General features: G+C 47.9%; 6 protein-coding genes across 6 annotated transcripts; 3 read left to right on the top strand and 3 right to left on the bottom strand.

Moving 5' to 3' along the window:
- Nucleotides 1-1,554: 1,554 nt before the first annotated feature.
- On the bottom strand, nt 1,555-4,327 carry FOXG_15501 (uncharacterized protein; the record flags this gene model as incomplete). Its single annotated transcript, XM_018395607.1, has 6 exons — nt 1,555-2,024; nt 2,087-2,628; nt 2,731-3,145; nt 3,188-3,466; nt 3,523-3,842; nt 3,898-4,327. 6 exons carry the CDS (start codon nt 4,325-4,327, stop codon nt 1,599-1,601), a joined length of 2,412 nt encoding a protein of 803 aa, XP_018255774.1. The 3' UTR covers nt 1,555-1,598.
- Nucleotides 4,328-4,601: 274 nt separating this feature from the next.
- FOXG_22019 (uncharacterized protein) lies at nt 4,602-5,773 on the top strand (the record flags this gene model as incomplete). The annotated part of the gene is made up of 3 exons (XM_018402400.1): nt 4,602-5,291; nt 5,345-5,444; nt 5,502-5,773. The coding sequence occupies 3 exons, from the start codon at nt 4,602-4,604 to the stop codon at nt 5,771-5,773; spliced, it is 1,062 nt and encodes a 353-aa protein (XP_018255773.1).
- Nucleotides 5,774-6,014: 241 nt separating this feature from the next.
- Nucleotides 6,015-9,309, bottom strand: FOXG_15500 (uncharacterized protein). The gene is made up of 5 exons (XM_018395606.1): nt 9,221-9,309; nt 7,271-9,167; nt 6,701-7,220; nt 6,337-6,651; nt 6,015-6,289 (listed from the first exon to the last, which is right to left on the bottom strand). Exons 2-5 carry the CDS (start codon nt 7,907-7,909, stop codon nt 6,195-6,197), a joined length of 1,569 nt encoding a protein of 522 aa, XP_018255772.1. The 5' UTR covers nt 7,910-9,167; nt 9,221-9,309; the 3' UTR covers nt 6,015-6,194.
- Nucleotides 9,310-10,419: 1,110 nt separating this feature from the next.
- Nucleotides 10,420-12,022, bottom strand: FOXG_22018 (uncharacterized protein). Its single transcript, XM_018402399.1, has one exon. It carries the CDS (start codon nt 11,694-11,696, stop codon nt 11,343-11,345), a length of 354 nt encoding a protein of 117 aa, XP_018255771.1. The 5' UTR covers nt 11,697-12,022; the 3' UTR covers nt 10,420-11,342.
- Nucleotides 12,023-12,200: 178 nt separating this feature from the next.
- On the top strand, nt 12,201-14,075 carry FOXG_22017 (uncharacterized protein). Its single transcript, XM_018402398.1, has one exon. The coding sequence runs from the start codon at nt 12,597-12,599 to the stop codon at nt 13,680-13,682; it is 1,086 nt and encodes a 361-aa protein (XP_018255770.1). The 5' UTR covers nt 12,201-12,596; the 3' UTR covers nt 13,683-14,075.
- A 2,654-nt stretch (nt 14,076-16,729) lies between these two features.
- On the top strand, nt 16,730-17,816 carry FOXG_15497 (uncharacterized protein). The gene has a single exon (XM_018395605.1). The coding sequence runs from the start codon at nt 16,832-16,834 to the stop codon at nt 17,258-17,260; it is 429 nt and encodes a 142-aa protein (XP_018255769.1). The 5' UTR covers nt 16,730-16,831; the 3' UTR covers nt 17,261-17,816.
- The last annotated feature ends 3,625 nt before the right edge of the window (nt 17,817-21,441 follow it).

Genomic DNA, 21,441 nt, shown 5'->3' with positions numbered 1-21,441 from the left:
CTACGCTGTATAAGCTCCACAGCCCTGAGTGAGCATTAGGCAGTCCGCTTGTCCGAAGGCGTTGTTCAGGCGTTTAGTGCATCTGCTATGCCCAGCTTTGCCCGGCAACTATCGTCTCTGAGGTCATTGTGCACGGCCAAGATTTTGGCGCAACAGAGTCAAAAAGCCCAAGCTAGGACCAGTTAGCGGCCTGGGTCATTGATAGACATTCTTACCTGACAAAACCGGCCCTGCGAACAAGTTGAACCGCTTTTTGTGTTGGTAGCTACGAGACAGCATGGAAGACGTCCTCCGATACGAATGCTCACGCCTTAGGATGTTGTAGATAGAAGTGAATAATCATCCGATCCGTTATCATATTCTGCCTATAAACCACTTCCTGCTCCTCCTGTCATCGCGGCATGAGGGACTCGTTGCTTCAGATACGCCGTCTGGTTCTTGGCCATAGTAATGTGTTGACCGCAGGGTAAGCATACCTCAAAAGTACCGTCATCAGAATACTAATCCCAGAATGGCTTTCCCTTGGCAGGGCGCGTGAGCTCTGATAGCCACTTCCTGTGAGCACACGCCATTAAGCGTAGACAGCTGGCACCCAGCTTTGCCCGTCAAAAAGGCTTAGTAGAAGTATCTTTCTGATTTTAGGTGTTTTGTGAAAGAAGTTGCAAGTTTTCGATTCTACTGTATCAAGAATGAAATAGCAACAATTTTCTTGCACATTTTCGGATGGATGATAGCGTAGGTGGTCTAAGAAAATTGAAATGGGGTTAACTGGTAGACTACTCCCATTGAATGCCGACCAGCCTTACGAAAAGGGTGGGTGGGAGTGCTTGGTGATAACGTCATGCCCAGCTTTATCCGCATGACCCCACCTACTTGAGAGTTGCAAGATGTGATCGCCATGAAAAAGTTAAACTCGGTGTCACTCTCAGAAACCATACCAGTACGCACAGCCCAGCGCAAGGAACATGACGGTTTGCAGGGGCTAGAGTACAAAGTAAGCTATCGCACGTATACCGGCGCAGACTGCGGGCCAGCAGAGATGTGCCAGGTCAAGTAAAGTCCTGGTATAGGAGCGCTAGCACACAGGCTACTCTGGCCCATCTGTGCCGGCACGCAGCGTGTGCTGGTACACATACGCTGGTATACATGTGCCAGTGCATTTGCAGTGGCACATGCTGGCCAGAGCAGGGCTACTAGTGGATGCAGCCTAGCTCATGTGTGCCGTTCCAGGTACGCCAGTACAAGGGATGGGCCAGCAGGTGCGTGCTACCGCAATTGAACCAGCGTATACGCGCCAGCACACACTACGCGCCAGCACACACTACGTGCCGGCATAGGTGTGCCCGTGCAACACCTGTGCTAGCGCATCCAGACCAGCTCAACATGTATGCCAGCACATCCAGAACAGCTCAACAAATATGCCGGGTCATGTGTGCAGGCGCATCTTTTGTACTAGTTGACGAGGTCCAGTTAACCTAACGTGCCAATGCACGCTGACTATCGCACTGAATGTTCAAGCACATATATTCCAGGTCTACCCCGCTTAAACAGTTTGATTGCGTAACCTTGATCTATCTCGTCAGAGATATTGCATACGATTAAAGAATATCATCAACATCATCAGTTTGATTTACCCTTGTCCTCTTCTTTTCCCTTATCTCATCGGCATCCCGGAAAATATACTCTACTCTTGCCCTTTTCTTTGCCCACTGGAGACAACCCTCCTCCAGGAAATCATACTCGCTATGAAATTCTTTGAGGAGAATTATGAGCCTGTCCTTTTCCTGTTCCTCGTCCTTCAAAGCTTTGAAGCATGAGTGAGGCACCAATGTCTTCATATGCTGGTCAACCATACTGTAGCCTCGTTGCTCAAGTACCTCTAACCATGCCGTCAACTCTATCTCCGTCTTTACGACCCTTGTTTTTCTCCTCATTTCCACCGGGAATGCCATCCTTTGCAAGTCTGAGGTTTCGGACGTGGGCGGTGGGGTGTCCTCTTCGATCGGAAAAAGGGCCGCCTCCTCCTAATAGGGTTGATTAGTGTTCCTTCTTTTTCTTTTCTTGCAATGGAGACTACATCTCTTACCTCTTGATTTCTCACCTCCTGTGCTTCTGATTCGAGTTCTTTCTTGCGGGATTCCAAGGTGTTAATAACCTGCTCAACATTATTCTTTTGGTGTTCAAGGCGTTTTAAATCGTCATTGGCCGCCTCTTTCTTGGAGTTGAGGGCAGAGAGGCTCTGTCGCTGGTCTGCAACTTCCTGACACAGGGTCTGGTACTCTGTGTCCAGATCTCTCTTAGCCGCTTCTCCTTGATTTAGTTCAGTCTGGAGTTGCGTTTTCTGATTTTCCAGATTCTGTCCCTGCGCTTTCTTGGCTCTGATGCTTTCGTCGAGCTTATTCTCTTCTTGTTTTTTGTTGTCAATTCTTCTCTGACACTGCGATTCCTGCGAGAGTAACTGGTCATACCTCTCCTGCAGTTCGGAAATTGATGCGCGTAGCTGATCCTCTTGGCATATTAATTGTTCACTGGCCCCCTGTATCCTAGGCCGGTATTCGTCGTCAATCAGTTCGCACTCGCCCACCTCGGCCGCCCTATGCAGCAACTCGTCGATACCTTGCGGTTTATCTGGATAGATGTCAAATTAGAGCGATCGCTGGATGAAGAAGAAAGATGATTCAAGATTTTCCGGGTCGAACGGCTTGTGGAGATTCGAAAGAAAGAGCGAACTTTTGTACCTCTTCAAGTCCTCGGGATGGGGTTTGCCGTGCTTGTAAGGCTTTGAATCAATATTCGAATCCTGTTTGTAGACGGACTGCATAGGAGATGGTCTCCAGCACGTATTGGTCCGTATATGATCTATCTGGTCCGATCGGCATCCGAGCCTATGAGCAAGCACCGCGAGTTCAAAGAGCTTGGCCTCGTCCACGCAGCTCTTGGGCTCAGCTCGTTTTGACGTCACATCACGAGGTAAGGATGGAAATTCTCGTAAATCAAAAAGCCACAGCTGTCTGCGTGCGATCTCGAATTGGTCAATCTCACTGACGTGGACCAGTTTGAAACGTGTGTCAGATACCTGTAACAAGCAACGACCATCGCCTCTCTCTTCAAATCCGTTGTTCAAATCGTCCCATAGGTCCCGCGCCTAACGGTAACGTAGAACCAGGTGTCTCAGGCAATCAATAACGCTCTGTAGATATAGGGTATTCCTAAAGAGGATCCCTAACGTTGGAACAACTCGATCCGTCGTGGCTAATTCGAGCCGAGACAAGATGGCGGCTCGTTCTGTGGTGTCGAAGTTACGCAAGATCTCGCCACTGTTGGCGAGGTTGAGGCCGGCGTATGCACCTGAGGCTCTGCCACTGACCACCTTGACAGTGTTCATATCTAATCTCAGTTTCATACTCACATCATGACAGCAGATGTAGTCCCAGAAGTCAAACACACGTTTAATCTGATTTCGGGTCTGAATACGTCAATGTTTAGAAAAGCATGCATCATCCTCATCATCGAAGCGCCTACCTGTTGTCTCGGCATGGCTATTGTCTTTCCTACGTTGCCGAGACTGATTCCCCAGAAGAGGGCAGGGATCTCATGGAATCGCCTCAATAAGTCTCCTTGAGAGGACGGACCCGACCATAGCCGCTTCAAGTCTTTCGCTTTGCCCTCGGAATGACGCATAAGCTGAGCGAACCATGGGTTGGGCCGGGGTCCTTGATCAGGATCGCCGTTCTTCAACCAGAACAAAGTGATATTGTAGAAGTACTCGGCATCTATCATTTGCCTCTCACTCGCCCTTTCATCTGCCAGGTCGTTTCTTGCATCTTCGCTTAGGTCTGTTTCTTCAGTTTAACACTCTAGTCTTCTCGATCTATCCTTCGGGGAAGCCTTGTATACCTGTTGAGTACAAACGAACAATCCAACGCTTTTTCCGGTTTACGACGGTGGCGTCAGAGGCCAGAACTCGGTGTTCACCTTTGAGGCAAATCACTCTGCCATCAGCAAGATCTAGTTCCGCAAATACCCCGTCTTCTTTCTTGAGGTCCTCAAGGGAGAGGCTCTTCTCGGCTCTCTGTAGACTTTCTTCGAGCAGTGCCGGATCGATCAAGGCCGGGATCTGATGGCTGACCTGCTCCGGGGACCAGTCACATCCACGCCTAAACATGGTCTCCAAACTAGCCACATTCTTCTGATCTAGGCTCCCACTGAGCGGATTCCGTTGTCGGCACCAGTCAAAATCTAGGGCTCCAAACCTGATGCTTGCTATGCCTAAGAAATGCTGCTGCTTCTCTTTGCTCAGCCTCTCTCTGCGGGTACGGGAATCCATTGTTGATGGAAAATATCATGGTGCAAATAGCAAAAGGTGATAGAAACATACAAATAAGGCGAGGCACAAAGGCCAGAATGGTCACCACCAGTGTTGCAAGGAACAAAAGATGAGAGATCCGGTTGCAATCGGCTCTCCAGTGGTTCCAAGAGCCCTGAACAGACTCTTTTTGGATTACACGTCTAGCCGGTAGGCATTATCGACTCGGCCATATATATCATACGCTGCTGTCGCAGTGTTCAGTCCACTGAGTTATGGCGTGGCTGTAAGCGCTATGGACAATGAGAAGCAACCGGATAAGAGGGCCACTCGGCTTGGAGCTTTCTTTAGCAGCAGCGATATTATTGCAGACTTTGAGAGTAAATCACCGAAAGTGATTCCTCCGCAAATAGACACCTCGGGTTATGAACCCACCGCCGACAAAAAAGCCAAAACCCTTCTCAAGAGCATCCCTGACATTCCGCCCAAGGCTCAGCAAGTCTCGAAGCCTCCCAAGAGAGTTGCTTTTGCCGGTCTCCCAGTGATAGTTGAGAATCCCACGGCTATCCTGAACCCTAAAAAGCATGTAGAAGATAACAGAATAACCGCATCATTGGAGCATGACCAAGCCAAAACCAACCGTCTAGAGCGGCACTTTGAGCGATGCTACAAGATCACACTAGGTCGAAATATGGACGTACAGTTGGCGAGGACAAAACCAGCGGCTTTTGAGGAGAAACCGCTATTACTTGACGAGAAACAAAGCAGTGTCTTGTTTTGGACCCTGTCTGGATCCGAAAGTGAAGAACAGGTATCTGTAGTCCGTAAGATTGAGAACAGGAGGTTCGTCAAAGGAATCGGGGTCTATACGATGCCTACGCCAGGTGAGTTCACCGTAGTGTATGAATTCATGCCAGTATCTCTTGCAGAGATCGCAGCGTCTCGTAAAGTCCGTGGTCCTGAATTGGCCTATATTCTGAAGCAGGTTCGTGCCTCAATGACGCCCCCAATTCATACACATTCTTGCTTACATGGAAGATTTTGGATGGTCTTTTGTACCTTGAGGAACACGACATAGGTCACCCAGAGTTGAGTTGCTCCAACGTGCTACTGGATACATCTGGCCAGGTCAAGATTTGTACAGTCACCTCCTTTACATACCAGTATGGCATCCTAGCTGACCTTTTTACAAAAGGGGGCCAGCATTTCTGTTCCTATGGGACGACCGATAACTTGCTCGCCGGATTTTGGCGAATAACGGTAGAACTCATGAATGGCTATCTGAAGAAAGACATGCGAGGAGATCATGTTGACTACGCAAAGTGGACGGCATATCCAGCAGCTGTCGACTTTTACAAATGTTTGGAGACTCTGAACCACGCTCAACGTAATGAAGAACGTCTGCTACCGACTAAGACTAGGGCACTTCATAGCAGATTTGAAACAGTCAAAGAGGTAGGTAAATGATCATTCCACAAGATGTACACCTGGCCGGGAGTGAGCTAATTTCGAATGAAGCATCCATTTTGGGCTACAGCCTGCAGACCGCACGAGGTTGGAGCACTAACACAACTTGTCCTGTTCACAAACAGATGGATAGTGAGTTACATAGAGGGATTTTGATGGAAAGGCTGGTAAATAGGCTACAAGATATAGTAAATACCAGGGCATATCTGATACCAAGCAGCATAGTAGATTGATAGAGTTTGGTTGGATACTTCTCTTTGCTACAGTACTATAATAAGATCCATAGAAAATACAAAGCTAGTTTTACAACACCTACGATATGTCCCAATGCGGCAATATGTAGGAAGGCGCGACCCTCGTCCCAAAGTGGCTGTCTCTGACATCGTTGTCTGAACCCCCATGGGTGATAACGACCACTATATCAAGGTTGATAATCTGTAAACACGAGGTCGACCGCGCTTGAATGCTCTCCTGCAAATTTGACGAGCTTATTCCTCATATCTTTGGAAACTGAGGCTGTACGTACTCTCAGTCTTGCTCGCAAATTAGAATGAAAGACTGACCTGCGATCATGGTAGGCTTCTCGGAGTCGCCTTGAGCAGGGCTTATCACTGCATCGTTGATCAACAATGTCTCGAGAGGCAAGTCACGGTTGTAAACCTTGATCCTGGTTCTACCTGGCTTCTCACTCTCCTTCTTTTCCATTTCTCGGATGAACAGCCGGACTTTAGGGGGCAATGAGGATTTTTCCTCCTCGTAGCACATGGAAATCTTTGTACCCGATATTTGCGGGGGGTTTCCGCCTCCCTCCTCCGTGTCATCGCCTTCGTCAAGGGCGAGGGCAAAGTCGATAATGTCAAAAACCGCATGTGCTTGCTCTGCAACTCCTGTCAATCGAGGAAAAGAATGAAGGAAGGAGAGACCTACTCCAGGATGGGATATGCCAGATCAGATGTACGGGCGCGCTACGGATTTCATGCGCACGAGTCGCATGGACTAGCCCCTGTAGATACGGCGCAACAGCCACCACACCTAGGCCAGTGGCAACTAACAGGATCGTTTCATATCCTTTCATAGCGATTGTAGCTCCGTAGGGGCCCATATAAAGACCGATATTAGACTTGAGGCCGCGCTTCACTGCATCCCGTAACTTGCTGGTGAGGCCGCGGTTGACCCCGACAAATACCTTCAGTTCTGTTTGGGCACGGATCGACCAGTTGGCAACCGTGAACGTGTGACTCTGTAGCCCTGATAGCGGGCCCAACGGGATCCATAAGTTAATATATTGCCCAGGCTCGACCTTGACTGGCTTTCTCAGCGTCATTCTGACCTGGATGTAATCGTAGCTACCATTTTGACTGAGGGACACGGACTGGAACCACCAACCATTCATATACACAGTCTCCCCGACCTGCCAGGTCAGAGAGCCTAGGAAGATACCGGCAACCTGTTTGATGTCAGCTCTAAACAACTTATCACGGATAGCGAGCTCGTTACTAAAGTAGCATAAAGACTGTGCCCCTGATCTATGGCAGACAATCCGTGTCTGGAGAACGCTCCTACGACGTGGATGGTGGACAGAATGGCAACTACGTACCCTGCACCGGCGTGTATTCGCCTCTGAACACGAAGCCGAAATCGCAGGACGGAAGCGATGAAGTCAAGGCAGGGACCAATATACAAGATTATGAGGTTAATGAATGCAAGCTTGCCCGCTCTGGAGCAGGCTTCTGCCACGTTCCCAGCACCGATGATGATGCAGCTCAGGTTGGATGTAAGATAAGAGAGAAATATGAGAATATGAGCCCAGGTGATGATGTCCACGCTACTTCCGCGACGGAATGGGCCTCTATACGCCAGACACCTCACCGCCCATTGGGAGATTCTTCTTCCCAGGCGGCGGAGGACCGGTGGACATATGCAACGGAGGATGATTCGTATGGCACGCCGCAGGGCTAGCAATACGAGAAAGCCCGTCAACCCTATTGCGTACCAGTCCGTTATGGTTAGGATACTGACATCAAGCTCCATTGATGCGGTGATTCTTTTGATCCACACGGGAAGGGGGACAGCCAGGACGTCGGTTGCCATACAGATGCATATAAGTGCATGGACGGCTTGTTCCAGCCGCTTCATGATCCAGTGATAACCAATTGCCACAGTTCACTTTAGCTTGTATGAGAGTGCGAGAACAAGGATCCGAATCGGTCTTTTTCAAGGTCGCTAACGTCCAGCAAGGGCCAAAACTAGCTGAAACCCTTAACCATGTTCAGTCTTTTCTTCAGAGCTTATGCCCACTCGACGTCACAGAATGTTGCTTTGAGCCTTCATGAACCCCCTAGCAACAGGGTAAGCTCACGAGCACGTACAAGAATTTGGATCTACCAAGCACATCGATCTTCTTGAGTAGGAAGGCACACGTGGTCTAGCAGGTTATACGCAGATTAAACAGACGAGAGATCCATATGGTGAGAGTGTTTGTAGCTGTCAAATTCCTCTTGTTCAAGGGCTGGAGAAGCAAGACACCATGGCGGTGTCATTGTCCTTTTTGTTCAGTGGCTGGTAGCTTCAGGATATCCGCTCGAAAAGCAGGCCAGTATGAATCCTTGATCCACGATGCCAAGCATTGTAGCGCTCTCAGGAGCTTGAACAAATCGAAGTGACTCTCAGTACTACCTAGAGAGATCCGATGGTAGAGCGTCGATACTCCGTCTTCGAGTGTTGACGCTACAAAGTAACAAGAGTGACCTTGCACAATAACCCTAGCAAGGAACTCATAGACTCAACCTTTGTACTAAACTGGAGCGCTCGCCACTGAGCCGAGTGCCAGGTTGCAATCTGGAGCAATGCCTTCTCCCACTCGGCCTGACGCGTAGTCTCGATCGAGAGGGCGATTGGATGTCTGCAGAAGTTCCCCCATTCTGTATGGCTGATGGAGATACCTGGCCGTGTCACGTTGGCCTCTGTAATCGTTGAACATTGTCTACAAATGGAACGGTTGTAAAACTAGCGTCCTGTGTCGCTGCGTATCGAGGCTGTTTCATGGGTGATGAAGCACCCGAGGCTGCGGAAGAAGAGGCATGAGATGGCGTTGAGCCCGGGACAAATCCAGTGCTTTCTTTCTCCAGCCTCTCGATGACGCCTTGGGCGTATCGTCTATGGCGTCTCCTTCTTCGTCGGAACCGACCATCTCAGTGATCGATCGGGCGTGTTTCCGTGGCATAGGTTTTGAAGCGTCCTGGAGATTTTGGGGGGTTGGATTTGCCACAAGTTGATTATCATGAGATGAATTTGACGTTGTAGGAATCCGTTGGCAAGGATATTCGGTGTTGAAATATCGTTCCTTGCAGCTTGCTTTGTGGCGCTTTTTCTTATGTATTGAGTCGTCGGATGGCTTTTCAATCTTTAGTAACCAGTCAGATATTAACTTTGACTTGTTGACCTGACTTTCTCTGATTAAGGTGCCCATATCTTGATGCGATGCCGAAATGGTGATGCCGTTCGTGTCGACAATGTTGAAAACATGGGGATGACGCTAGCGTAAATAGTGGGGTAGGAAAGTGTTGATGGGTGATGGAATGGTAAGCCACGTGACTAGCGGAATGACGTATGCGACTTCAGAACGTAGTACCATTCGGGCTAGTGTTGTGAAATTACACGATACTTCATAAAATAAAGAAAAGAAAGAAAGAAAAAACAGGTATCGCAGACACTTACAATACGAACCGATCGGCGACTATTTATGTAACGACATTATCCGTAGCTTCTGACGTATTCCAGACGATTAACTCTGCCAATGATGTTTTCTTAGAGTAGCTTTTGGCCTAGTGCAAGAGTAAAAATTGCTAGATATAGGGTAGCCTTAAGCGATTCGCTGAATAAACTCTTCCCTTATCTAATCGGCGTGTTCATGGCGCAGCAAAGCAAGGGTAACCAATAAATAACACATTTATATTATCACCACAATCCTTAATCCCAAGCATAAAACAACCCAGAAACAAATTTATGACAGAGATATGTTCTGCATGGATTGTGAAATTATCGAAGCCTGTATTGCTGGCCAGTACGTCGCTTTACACGCCTGTAAAGACCTAACCCGCATGTCAATTGCAGCCTGCCTCCAAACCGCTCTATCAAAACACGGTCAAACAGGCAGCAAGAAGTTGCGACAAAGTCCGAAGAGGATGCGCAGTGGTAGCAATGTCATTGACAGTAGATAGCCTGATGATCGACATGAATCAGTTGCATGAACCTGGCTCGCTTGTCGACTTTTCCGGTGAACGGAGATGGTCGTTTTGATCACGTAGCTTTCGTTTCTTGCCAGGTTGTTGTCGTTCGTTGTCCGAGTGGTCGCAGCTTACTAGCCAGTTTTTAATTCGTTTGTCTGGTTCTGGTTCCATTCGCCGTGGTTGGATGTGATGCGCGACTGGAGATTGTGGGTAGCGCCATGCTTATCGGCCTTTAATCTAATCATCGTATTCCGCTTTTATTTCCGTGGTTTGCACTGCAGTTTCCAGCTCACCATGCAAATCCACCATAGAAGTCCCGCCAACGCGAGGATCAGCAATGATGACTGCGCCTTTCCATTTAAAATATCTACTACCTCTACGCTTTCATAATCACGTGCAAGGTCTTCGAATGATATGACAGCGTCGTCATTGTTCTCCAATAGCTGGTTCATGTCATTCATATAGGGTATTCTAAACCATGCGCAATTTTAGGACTGTTGCGTTTTTAAAACCCCTAACTGTCCACACTTGGCCCATTGGCTATTTATTCTTTATGATGTTCAAATTAGGCTGACGAACAATCCTGAGCTTCTCTTGCTAATTATTGGATCAACATACCAGGAGAACAACCGCTGAGGTCCACATGCATAACGACCAGCTACACGAGCTTTACCATATCCAGGCTTATGCTCACGGATTTTTTGTTTAAAGGGAAGCACCTCCCGATCTGGGCCAGGGCTATACCGTCCAGAATTGTGACAGTACTCTGATGCATCAAGGTAGTCGCCTCTCATAGCGAGAAGCAATGTGAGATCCACTCACAAAACAAGAACGGTCCCGGGAGTTCCGTAGCCGCTGCGCCTTCTGCTCCATATTGGCATGGAATGAAGCGTCACTTTTGAGCTGTATGAGGGTATGTTACGCAACTGCGTGGTTCGACCCCGACACAGTCGAGCAACAGGGCCTTTGGGCATAAATATCGGTGTAACAATCGGTCGAGGTGAGTATCAAGACAGCAGACACGTAACTGGCTTCAAATCCTCATTCAGCCACAGCCATTGCCTACTTTGACAACTTCTCATATCTAGACAAGAGGTATATCAACCTAGCCATCTATTACTAAAAAAAAGAAAGAAAAAAAAAATAAACAAGGCCGTTGACATGGCTCGCCAACGGGACCGACTGTTTGTCTTTTGGTCCGTCCACGGGGACCCGTTCCCGGAGGCCACTACTCCTCTGTCGCGGTTTGGGCGATACTTGCTTGCATCCGTGCTCTTCGTCATCCAGTTGACCTTCTTGGTTGGTGTGCCAGCGACACCAAGCCTTCTGGCATGGTCTACTCAAAACCAGCTTTGGCCGGCCCTGATTGAGTCGGGACTGGAGAAGGAAGCAAGGGAGGTCTTGGGATACCTTATCCTTGATACGATACTCCTTGTTTTCATGATCTGGGGTGCTGTGCCGGTCTTTGCGGTGACCAGAATGAATGGAAGTCGAGGAAGGATGCTCACGTATGCGGCGTTTGGCGGGATAGCGATGGTGTTTGTCTGCGTCTCGATTCGTACAATGTACTTGACCTGGACCTGGTCACTGCTTTTTGAGCTGGCGACTGGTGATGCGAGGCTTGCAGGACGATGCAAGTTCATCTCCTTCACATTGGGTGTCCTGCTCTGCTTGGGTTGCGCCTCGGTCGTCATCTACTCATTCCATACGACAAGATTCGGCACGCCTTTGGTCATTCAGCAGATGCTGGATGATGCTGCGCAGTTGCTGTGTTCTACCAAGATGCGGGCTGGTATGGTGGCCGAAAAAAATGACGGGGAGAGCATGGGCAAGAGCGTCGAGGCCTAACTATCGCGTGGTCGGAGTTGCGCGTGTTTGGGCCTGCAGAAAAGGCGGGCGCACGATGCGAGATACATGGTGCATGTGTCAATGCGTACCAAATGAATAAGTGCAAGTGAATAAGTGCAAGTGAATAAGTGCAAGTGAATAAGTGCAAGTGAATAAGTGCAAGCGAATAAGTGCAAGCGAATATGTACATGAAATGTGGGATGTCCTGTTAGTGAGATGCATCGCGCTGGAGCTGCCTATCAGCTATGGCGCACGCGTATCGCGTATCGCGTATGGCGTGTCGTGTTTCCTGTGACACGTGACGCATGAGACGGCCAGCAAGAGCGAGAAGGAGTGGCAACTAACGTCAACACTTGGACTCACCAGCCGGCAACAGACTTCATTTCCCAGCACAACTGGCAATTGTTGTTGGTCCTCCTCACAACCACCCAATGGCACACCAAACAGCTGAAGTACTTTCGACGTCCATGCATCTAACGACCATTCGTGGAGGTGTTTGGTTGGCCAACGACATGCACGTCTCAGATGACCACACACAAGGCCGACACGCTTGGATTACCCCTCTTCATTTCTGATGATGCTAAGTATCGGGATCCTGCCCATGAATACACTTTGTCTCGCCTTGTCGCCTTTCCTCAATCATTTTGGACCCCAGTTCACCGCCCGATAACCAGGCCCTGCTGAATACAACCCTGGAGGCTCGCATTGACAATCCTTCCTACCTGGTCGTGATAATCATCGACGAAATGAGCCTCACTGTTCCCGTCTCCATTGCCAGAAGCCTCAATTACAAACAGGCCCTCCAACTCGCCGGACAATTAGGGCCCGCGGTGATAGGGCTAACTCAGTTGTGGAATCAGTGGAGAGACGGGAAGGCTTCAAGACAACAGGAGCAGACGTACCAGGAAATACGGGACGCTCTACCGCAGTTACTCAACAGTATTCAAGCGAGAGAAATTAGGGTCGTCCCCAATGCGTTTAATTCGACCCCAGCCTTCCTAGCCTACTTCGAGGCGGCCGCCCTGGGCTCTATAACCTTGGTACTGTTGGATGTCGCTAGTGCCATCAGGAGAGTCGGTGCAAGCCTTGATGCCATACGGTCCGAACTCGAGATTGCAAACATCGCCAGGGTACAAGGTTGGGGTCACGGTGGGTTCGGCGCCTACGTGCATCGCTTCGCCCAGAATGAGATGGCTGCCGTCGACGGTACACAGGATGGTCAACACCACTTCTTCTATGTATGGCACCCGGACAACGATTGGTATCCTGCATTCGAAGAAAGACAGGCAGAAAATCCCCTTGGTCCTGCGTTCGGAGGCTATCATCATGATCTTGCGACAATATGCCTGAGGATGCGAGCCGATAGAGAAGCTCTTATTGCAACGACCGATTATGGGCGTGCCGCCATGTTCCATCTTGTTATTCCAGCCTACTACCCGCTCGTGATGGACCATCCCATTGCCTTTGCTGACGAACTGCTACCGCTGGTCATTACCGGGGGCCGTCATCGAGGTACCGACCTTGTGTGGCTTGCCGTTTATCGGTCTCCTAACAGGGAGAGACCGCATCTCAACTTTGTCAGTCTCCTGCCCCAGGGTCACGAGAACCTAGCGATAAGTATGGGAGGGTTTGTCGGTTTTTTGTTGGGTGCGGCTGGGTGTTCAGTTGCAGCAACGGCTTTCCCTCCTTGCGCTCCAGTTGCAGGAATCGTGATTGAGCCATTGATCGCGTCCGCGTTGGCGTCCTGGACGGTGGGAGCGGCAGGTATAGTTTATGAGGTGGCGACAGAAGAAAGCACCCAAATTCTAGGGGATCCTATTTTCTTGGAGTAAGCGTCTTGTGTGGTATTCCGCACCCATTTATGGTATTCACAGAACTTATTGGGGACTTGGCTTTTGAATATACAATTGTCCGCGTTGCACTGTTAAAAGCGACTCGGCAGGAACCACTAGTAGGGTACGGTCTCTGTTAGAACTATACCTCAGAGAATGTTCGATATGTGCAAGGCGGCGGATCCCAGATGTAGATGGTAGCCAACGGGTATAAACGTCTCGGTATCACATTGAATTGGGTGGGGTTTCCCTTTGTTCCGCTATGCAAGCCCTCCTTTCGTTCAACTCTCGTAACACCTTTGTCCTCTAGTGTTTCTCTGATCAGTAATTTTATAGCCTTGACGAAGCATTTCTGGCATTACAATACTTTTGGCTCTTCAAGGCATTTTTTAGGTTACCGTTCGGCGGTAGACCTAAAGCCAATTCACAGGGATATACTTGCTCGGAGTAGAGCAGAGATTCTTGGTGACTTACAAGCACTCGTAGCAACTTGGGGGCACCGGCAAGGAACATGATCATAACGAGGACGGCAGCAATGCTTTGATGGCTGTATAACGGCAACCCAAAGTACCATCCACAACCCCTCTTTCGGCATAACCCCTCTTTCGGCAAGCAAAATAAAAAAAAGCTTCACCAAAACTCATCAACTTCACTTACACAAATATTGGCCAAAATAAATAGCTACTTGGAGGACAATGCCTTTGCTGATTATAGAAATGATTGGAGTTAACGATTGTATCCCTCTAAGGCTGTGCGGGGTATGCGATGTATGCATACCGTGCTATGGAAATAGTGTTAATTCAATCATCAATTTCCTCACCGCTCTTTTCTATGTTTTTTGGCATTTTTCTGCGACAACGACAAAAAAATGCCTAGATCGAGACTTCGATGGAAATATACAGAGGAAGACATGGCAGAGGCTATATTGGATGTTACTGATAATGGCTTTTCGCCCCCTCAAGCCGCTCATAGACGGGGAGTACCTCGGAGCACTCTAATAGACAGACTTAACGGCCGCGGGGCCGTGAAAGAGCAGATCCACCCTCATCGACGCTTGTCCAAAAGCCAAGAGGATAGGATGGCTCTCTGGATCCTCCGTCAGGAGTCCTTGGGCTATGCTCCGTCCCACAGTCAGATCCGCGCTTGCGTCATGGGCCTGCTGAGACAGCAGGGCGAACATCCCGACTTAGGACGTAACTGGGTGATCAAGTTTATCAATCGCCGCGCAGACCTAAAGACCAAGATGGGTAGACGTCAAGAAGCCAAGAGGTTCGACTCTTTCACACCTAGAGCGGTTCATTGGTACTTTGATATCAGGGAGGGCCAATATGGTTGGATCAAGCCTGAAAACACCGTCAACGTTGATGAGGGGGGTATTATGACTGGGTTCGGCAAGCATTCACCTCTATTCCTCGTCAATTCTTGAATTTTGGCCGACTAACCCTCTTGGTTCAGGTCTAGATAGCCTGGTTGTTGGAAGTGCAGACCCGAAACGCAAGGCCTTTCTCAAGGGACCACAAACTCGGAATTGGACTTCATTCATCGAAGCTATCACTGCTGACGGCCGCGCTTTGACTCCTGGAATAATATTCAAAGGGAAACAACTCCAGAAACAGTGGTTTCTCGATGAGTTCAAGCAGATAGCAGACTGGTATTATATAACATCACCCAACGGGTGGACTGATGACCACATAGGCATTGAATGGCTTGAAAGAGTTTATCTACCCCAGACTACGCCTGCCGACGACTCTGATGCGAGACTGATCATTTTAGATGGTCATGGAAGCCACGCAACAGTATGTTCTCTGTTTTCCCCACTTCAAGATCAGTGCTGAGTGATGGAAGGATGAGGATGAATGGATGGCCACGTGCTTTTTGAACAACGTTTATTGCTGCTATCTACCAGCACACTGCTCTCATGGACTCCAGCCACTGGACAATGGAGTATTTAATGCGTCGAAGGCTGCATATCGACGAGAGTTGGAAAAGTTCGCTTCGTTGACTGATTCCGCCCCAATGGACAAGGTCAATTTCATCAGGGCCTACGCCAAGGCTCGCCGAGTTGGAATGACCAAGAAGAACATACTGTCTGGTTGGAGGGTCACTGGAAACTGGCCAATTTCACGTGAGAAAGCGTTACGGCACCCTGAAATCCAACAAGATAGGCCAAATGGCAGCCCAAGAATTACTCCTGAACCAAGGCTGTATCTTGGCTCGGACGGTACGCCACAGACGGGCCGTCAAATTCGTGACCTTGGGCTGAACAAAACACCAAAGACACGGAGACGATACAACGTAATAGCCAAGGGCTTTGAAGCTCACCAGCAGACAGTAGCGGCGCATACTCTGAGGATTGCCAGCCTAGAGGAAGAATTGGCTCGGCTGAAAAGAGGGAAGAAGAGGAAGGCGGTGCCGAATCCTAACAAACGTTTCATGACTCTTGGAGAGACTCTAGCTGGTAAGGAGCCCATACCAGAAGGGGCGACTCGTTATACGCCTGCCGGGGTGGAATTTGTCTCTTCAAGCGAGCAAGAGTCAGAATCGGAGGCTGGTTCTGTCATCGAAGTCAGAGAGGAAAACATACCCCACCAACCACCCAGGCGGTCGCGGCGGATGGTGAAAAAACCCAGAGTACAATAGATAAACCCTATTTATGATTTATGAAACAAAAAATTTCACGGATTTCTATCAATTCGGTCAAATTCTTTGTAAGTGAAGTTGTTGATTTTTGGTGGTGGCTTTTTTATTTTGCTTGCCGAAAGAGGGGTTATGCCGAAAGAGGGGTGTCTGGATGGTGCTGCGAGCGGTGGAGGAACAGCTTTACCACGTATCGTTCCGATACACCCAATTGCGGTGATTCTCGGCCTCGCAACTAAGCTTCACAACGTAATCCGGCTCGAATCAGAAAACAGCCCCTTGATACAAGTAAAAGAACTTCAAATTCTAACAGCCTAAACAGTCTCAGGAAGAGCCAGTCTGTCATTCCATCAATAGTTCCCACACGGACAGCTTGAACCTGGGATCGTAGGGTATATAAACAGGTATTTCCTCCAGCCATTGGACTCTGAGAAACAATGTCGTTCACATGCCTGATACTAAACTAAGGTTACCTCTAACATAAAAATCGTAATCAAACCTTGCCACATACGATGGCAGCCCCGAGGTGCCTACAATGCGTCAAGGAAGGTGCCCATATACGCACTCCCTGGTCTGCCCACGTCGTGATAAAGGACATACTCGTAACTACTCAAGTAGGGCCATGGGTGTTTTATGGTGTTTGTGCCGAGACTTTAGATGCGACTTCATCGGACTGGACAAGCCCAGACTGCCTTCTATGGGTTTTTGACGATGCGTCAGGGCCACGAATGTGGCAGGACACCGCCCAGCCGTCGCCCTTCAATTCCGAGGACCCCGAAAAGAATTTTGATCAGATCGTAGGCCATTATGAATCCAATGATGGAGAGTGTTATCTCGCAGTCAAGTGGAAAAGCTGCCTGGCACCGACGTGGGAGAGAGAGACGGACATGGTGTGTTGTAGTCGCGCCATCACGCAGTACTTCACTGAGCATTGTACTTGAGACTTGCTTACCATACCATTGTTTTCCAGCCGCTTTCTCCGATCGACAAGTGTCCTCGAAATCACTTCTTTGTGGCATGGAACTTTGTCGCTGTAGCGCCTTCTGGTGGCGAAGTCACCTTCATATCAAGCGCTGTGCTCGGAGAGCCGACAGTCTGGACCTTACGTGAGTTCAGAGAAAATGCACCTGAAACTCAGCCCTGGGGAGTTATAATCGAGGCCGCCCTGGACGAGCATGATACACGAAGCGGGCCTCGAAATACAACCGGGGTTAGGTCAGTAACAGTCAACTTGACTTCGCAAACATATGCTGCTTTTAACCATCGCCTGTCCAATAATGCACAAAGCTATTTCCACTACCCTAAGTAGTTGCCTGCCGTTAGTTTTCTTCTTTTCCTGGCTTAATTGATGATCATTTCTTCTTGTTTTACTATACTATACTCTGAATCTCGGGATATTGCTTTTATGAGTTTTATTAACAACGTTACTAGCATAGCAATCCCTCTGATAAAGCATATAGAAAGGGGAAGTAATTTAAATAATATAATAAAGCCCAATAAGCATTTAATAGCTTAGAAAAGCTATGACTAGTAAACTTATTATAACGTAGTTGATAAGCGAGTTGGCCAGCATGTTTTTCACCTTAAAAATCATTTTTTAAATAATTCTTAAAAATTTAAATTAGGCTTAAAATAGCTAGGATTTAAATAGCATATATATAAATCCTAAAGTAAGCTAACGTGGTTGATAAGCATGCTGACCGGACAAGTATGCTGACCAAAAATCTCAACCATTTGGCTTTATATTGCTATAAAACCACCACAAAGTAGCTAATTAATCAAAACTATTCGCTATACTCTTCCCCAGATATCTCAATAACTACCTGACAGGTCCTTGCATTATGTCCGGCCTTGCCGCATACACCACAACACCGAACACCCGGTCGCGCCGATCTTCCTTGACCACCACATTTCGATAACTCAGATATTACTTGCGTATCAACATCCATCTGATCAATTACTTGCGATGCTTCCTGTACAGTCATAGTCCCTCCTTTCTGTAGTCTAGTCCTTTTTCCCCTTCGGCGCCGGCTTATTATCTTATTTGTTTGTTCAAGATCTTTTAACCTAGCCTCTACTAAGGCTAGTCGATGTATAGCTGCCTTTGTTGCTTTAGTACTAGACTTTAAAGCTTCTATAATTGACTCTGGTGAGCTACTCTTATGCCTTCTGATTCGCCTTTCAAGGTATTCAGACTGAGATTGGGCCTCAATTGCTGTTGTTGGGGTCTTTGAAGTCCAAGAGGTCGATGGTTTAGCAGCCTCCTCGGGAGGCGTTGGAGTCCGTAGCTGTACATCAAGCTTTGAGATTACATTTTCTGGGTCAAAAGGAGCAAGCCCAGCTCCTCTAAAACCTCCCTGGATATTGCTTTCAGTAAAAGTGGCTTTAAATGCGGCATAAAAGGCCGGGAAGAACTCGGTCTTTGAAATGTGGGTTATAGAGCATCTGATCAGATGCTCTATTTCTCGACCATATGCCTTTTTCAGTACTGCAAAACACCCAACATCAAGAGGCTGGAGTAGGTGAGATGCATGAGCCGGCATACAGAGCGTGATAATCTTGTTCTCCTTGCAATATCTCTCAAAATCAGCAGAGTGGTGGCTTTCGTGACCATCTAGGATTAGAAGACGATACCGAGCATTTGATCGTTTAGTTGTAGATCGACCAAAGTGCTTTAGCCACTCGAGACCTAGCTGGTTATTGGTCCAGCCATTTTGGCTCGTTGCAATAACCCAATCGCCTGGGAGGTCGCATTCTCGGTACCAATTGGCAAGGTGATATTGGCCTGCACCGATGATAAACGGTGCGATCGATTGACCTTCTGCATTAATCGCCTGGACTACAGTAATCCATTCCCGATTTCCAGGCTGCACTGATTTTGGTCTTCCTTGCCTTTCTGAGCCTGTAACGACCATTCCGGCCATAATGATGCCCATCATAAAGCCAGTCTCATCAAAGTTCCAAATATCATCTGATCGGATACCATACTTTGCGATTGTATTCTGTACGAGCCCAAACCAGCCACGAATAATAGTTGGATCTTCGCATTTGGCTCTCTGGTAGTCATATTTCCGAAATAAACGCGTCTTTAGCTCTGGTTGTCGCTTCACGAAGTTATGAGCCGAACGCTTGCCGACAGGTGATGCATTGCGGTCAGCTAGCAGAGAATTGGCCATTTCTTCCACAAAACGCAGTCGCGAAGGAAATCCTCGCGAATCTAGGTCAAGGACGAATTGGACTATTATCTGCTCTTCCAGATCAGATAGCTTCCGTGACTTTGGGATCCAATCGCCTCGTGATTGAATGCCATTCTTTCGGTTACGGAGGGTACCATAGCTAACTTCATACATACTTGCAGCGCGTCGGATGCCTAGCTTTGGGTCATTTTGAAGGGCCTGAAGGGCAAGAAGGATTCTAGCTTCATTTGAAGATTGTGGCATACTGGGTTGTTGTATAGTATTTAATCAGATAGTAATGATGTAAGATGAGGGATTTTTGGTCAGCATACGTGTCCGGTCAGCATGCTTATCAACCACGTTATATTAATTTTCTTAGATTTTTAAAAAAGTCCTATATAGTTATATACTTTAAAGCCTATTTACACTGTAAAATACACTGTATTTTAAGGTTTTCTATATAAACTAAAATACTTAAAAATATTTTAAAAATACTTTTTAATAAAGCTAACTATACTATTTTAGGAAAACCTTTTATTTAATTTTTAGCTAATTTATTTAAGCTTTAGAATGCTATAGGGTAAGCTATTATTAGCTGCACAGTATGCTGGCCAACTCGCTTATCAACTACGTTAATTGTATTTAACTAACCTAAAATAGGAACGTATTCCACTAGCGTGTGCAACAAACCAGCGAGTGCAACACTCCAAATGTTACGGCTTGGTTCACCGTAAGCTCCTATAAGCAGCTGTGTACACCACTGGAATTGCTATAATAGCAGTTATAGTCCAATCTTTTGCACCATGGCGTTGTGGTTAGGTGCGACCATTATAAAATATATACTAAATTAAAGTTTATATCAACTAATGTTATTAAAATTCTTTATGTTTTATTATAATATTAGAGCTTAAGTTATAATACTTATATTACACTAAATACTTATATAATAGTTTCCCTGTTTTAGACCTCATTACTTCCACTAAGCTTTATGAATTTAATATATACTTATAGGACAGTCTTTTATTTCTTAAGTTATAAAAACTTAGAAATGTCACAGCTCGACCAGACTGGCCTACCCTAGACCACTAACAAGGTAGATCCGGATCACGTGGCGATACGTTATCGCAGAGACTTTGTTTACCGACCAGATAGTTCCTGAACGTAGCTCCTCGAGCTACGTCTTGTTAATAGAGCCTGACCTGCCTGCAGTGCCTATCCGTAGCAATAGACCGTATTCTGCCTGAAGCGTTCCCCGTTCACCTGCCCTACCGAGCCCAGCCCGTGACACTACGTAGCTCCCACCAATTGGACGCCGAACGCAATGCCTGCCCACCCGACTCCCCCCGCTATCCCAGGAAGCCGCGCCGAATATGAGGCATGCTATGCAGAGGACCCCGATAAGTGGTACCAATACCTAAGCGACGCCTACGCCTGGATGAAAGAACAGGAATCCAACCAGGTCGCAGCCGATAGGAAGCTCGTAGAGCTCCAAGTCCAGGTCGAGACCCAGCAAGAGGAAATCCTGAACCTCCAGAACACCCTACAGGCGGTACAGATCGAGAAGTCCGCCGCCATGATGCAGAGGTCATGGGTAGAGGACCGGCTTGATAAGAAAGAAAAGGAACTAGAGGCGGGCCCGGGATGAAAGCCCGCCAAAGCTATAGCCTCTAGACTACCTACTGTATCAGCCCTAACGCCCTCCGCTACGCCTGATCCCCTTGCTAAGACGCAAGCAGCTGAGATTGTGGGAGCGGCTCCGCCTCCTACTACCCGATCTACCGCCTCCGCCTACCTTTCAGAACGACTACCCGACCCTGAGAAGTTTGAAGCTACCCGCGCAGACTTACGCCGCTTCCGTGATGCCATTACAGAGAAACTAACCGTTAATGAAGACACGATACCCGACTGCAGTGAGCCGTATGGCTTATGTGAATAGCCGACTGAAA

The sequence above is a fragment of the Fusarium oxysporum genome, chromosome 15 (assembly GCF_000149955.1).
Source record: "Fusarium oxysporum f. sp. lycopersici 4287 chromosome 15, whole genome shotgun sequence".
Taxonomy (NCBI): domain Eukaryota; kingdom Fungi; phylum Ascomycota; class Sordariomycetes; order Hypocreales; family Nectriaceae; genus Fusarium; species Fusarium oxysporum.
Note: the sequence above shows the minus strand (reverse complement) of the source record. Positions and strands in the feature narration are given on the sequence as shown.

Coding starts and splice junctions, on each gene's coding strand:
- FOXG_15497 (XM_018395605.1), top strand. CDS start 16,832: ATGGCAGCCCCGAGGTGCCTACAATGCGTCAAGGAAGGTGCCCATATA.
- FOXG_22017 (XM_018402398.1), top strand. CDS start 12,597: ATGAGCCTCACTGTTCCCGTCTCCATTGCCAGAAGCCTCAATTACAAA.
- FOXG_15500 (XM_018395606.1), bottom strand. CDS start 7,909: ATGAAGCGGCTGGAACAAGCCGTCCATGCACTTATATGCATCTGTATG. Junction 7,221..7,270: donor ACAGTCTTTATGCTACTTTA/GTAACGAGCTCG, acceptor GACATCAAACAG/GTTGCCGGTATCTTCCTAGG. Junction 6,652..6,700: donor CTGGCATATCCCATCCTGGA/GTAGGTCTCTCC, acceptor CAGGAGTTGCAG/AGCAAGCACATGCGGTTTTT.
- FOXG_22018 (XM_018402399.1), bottom strand. CDS start 11,696: ATGACGACCGAGGCGCAACCCAAGCAGAGCAGGACACCCAATGTGAAG.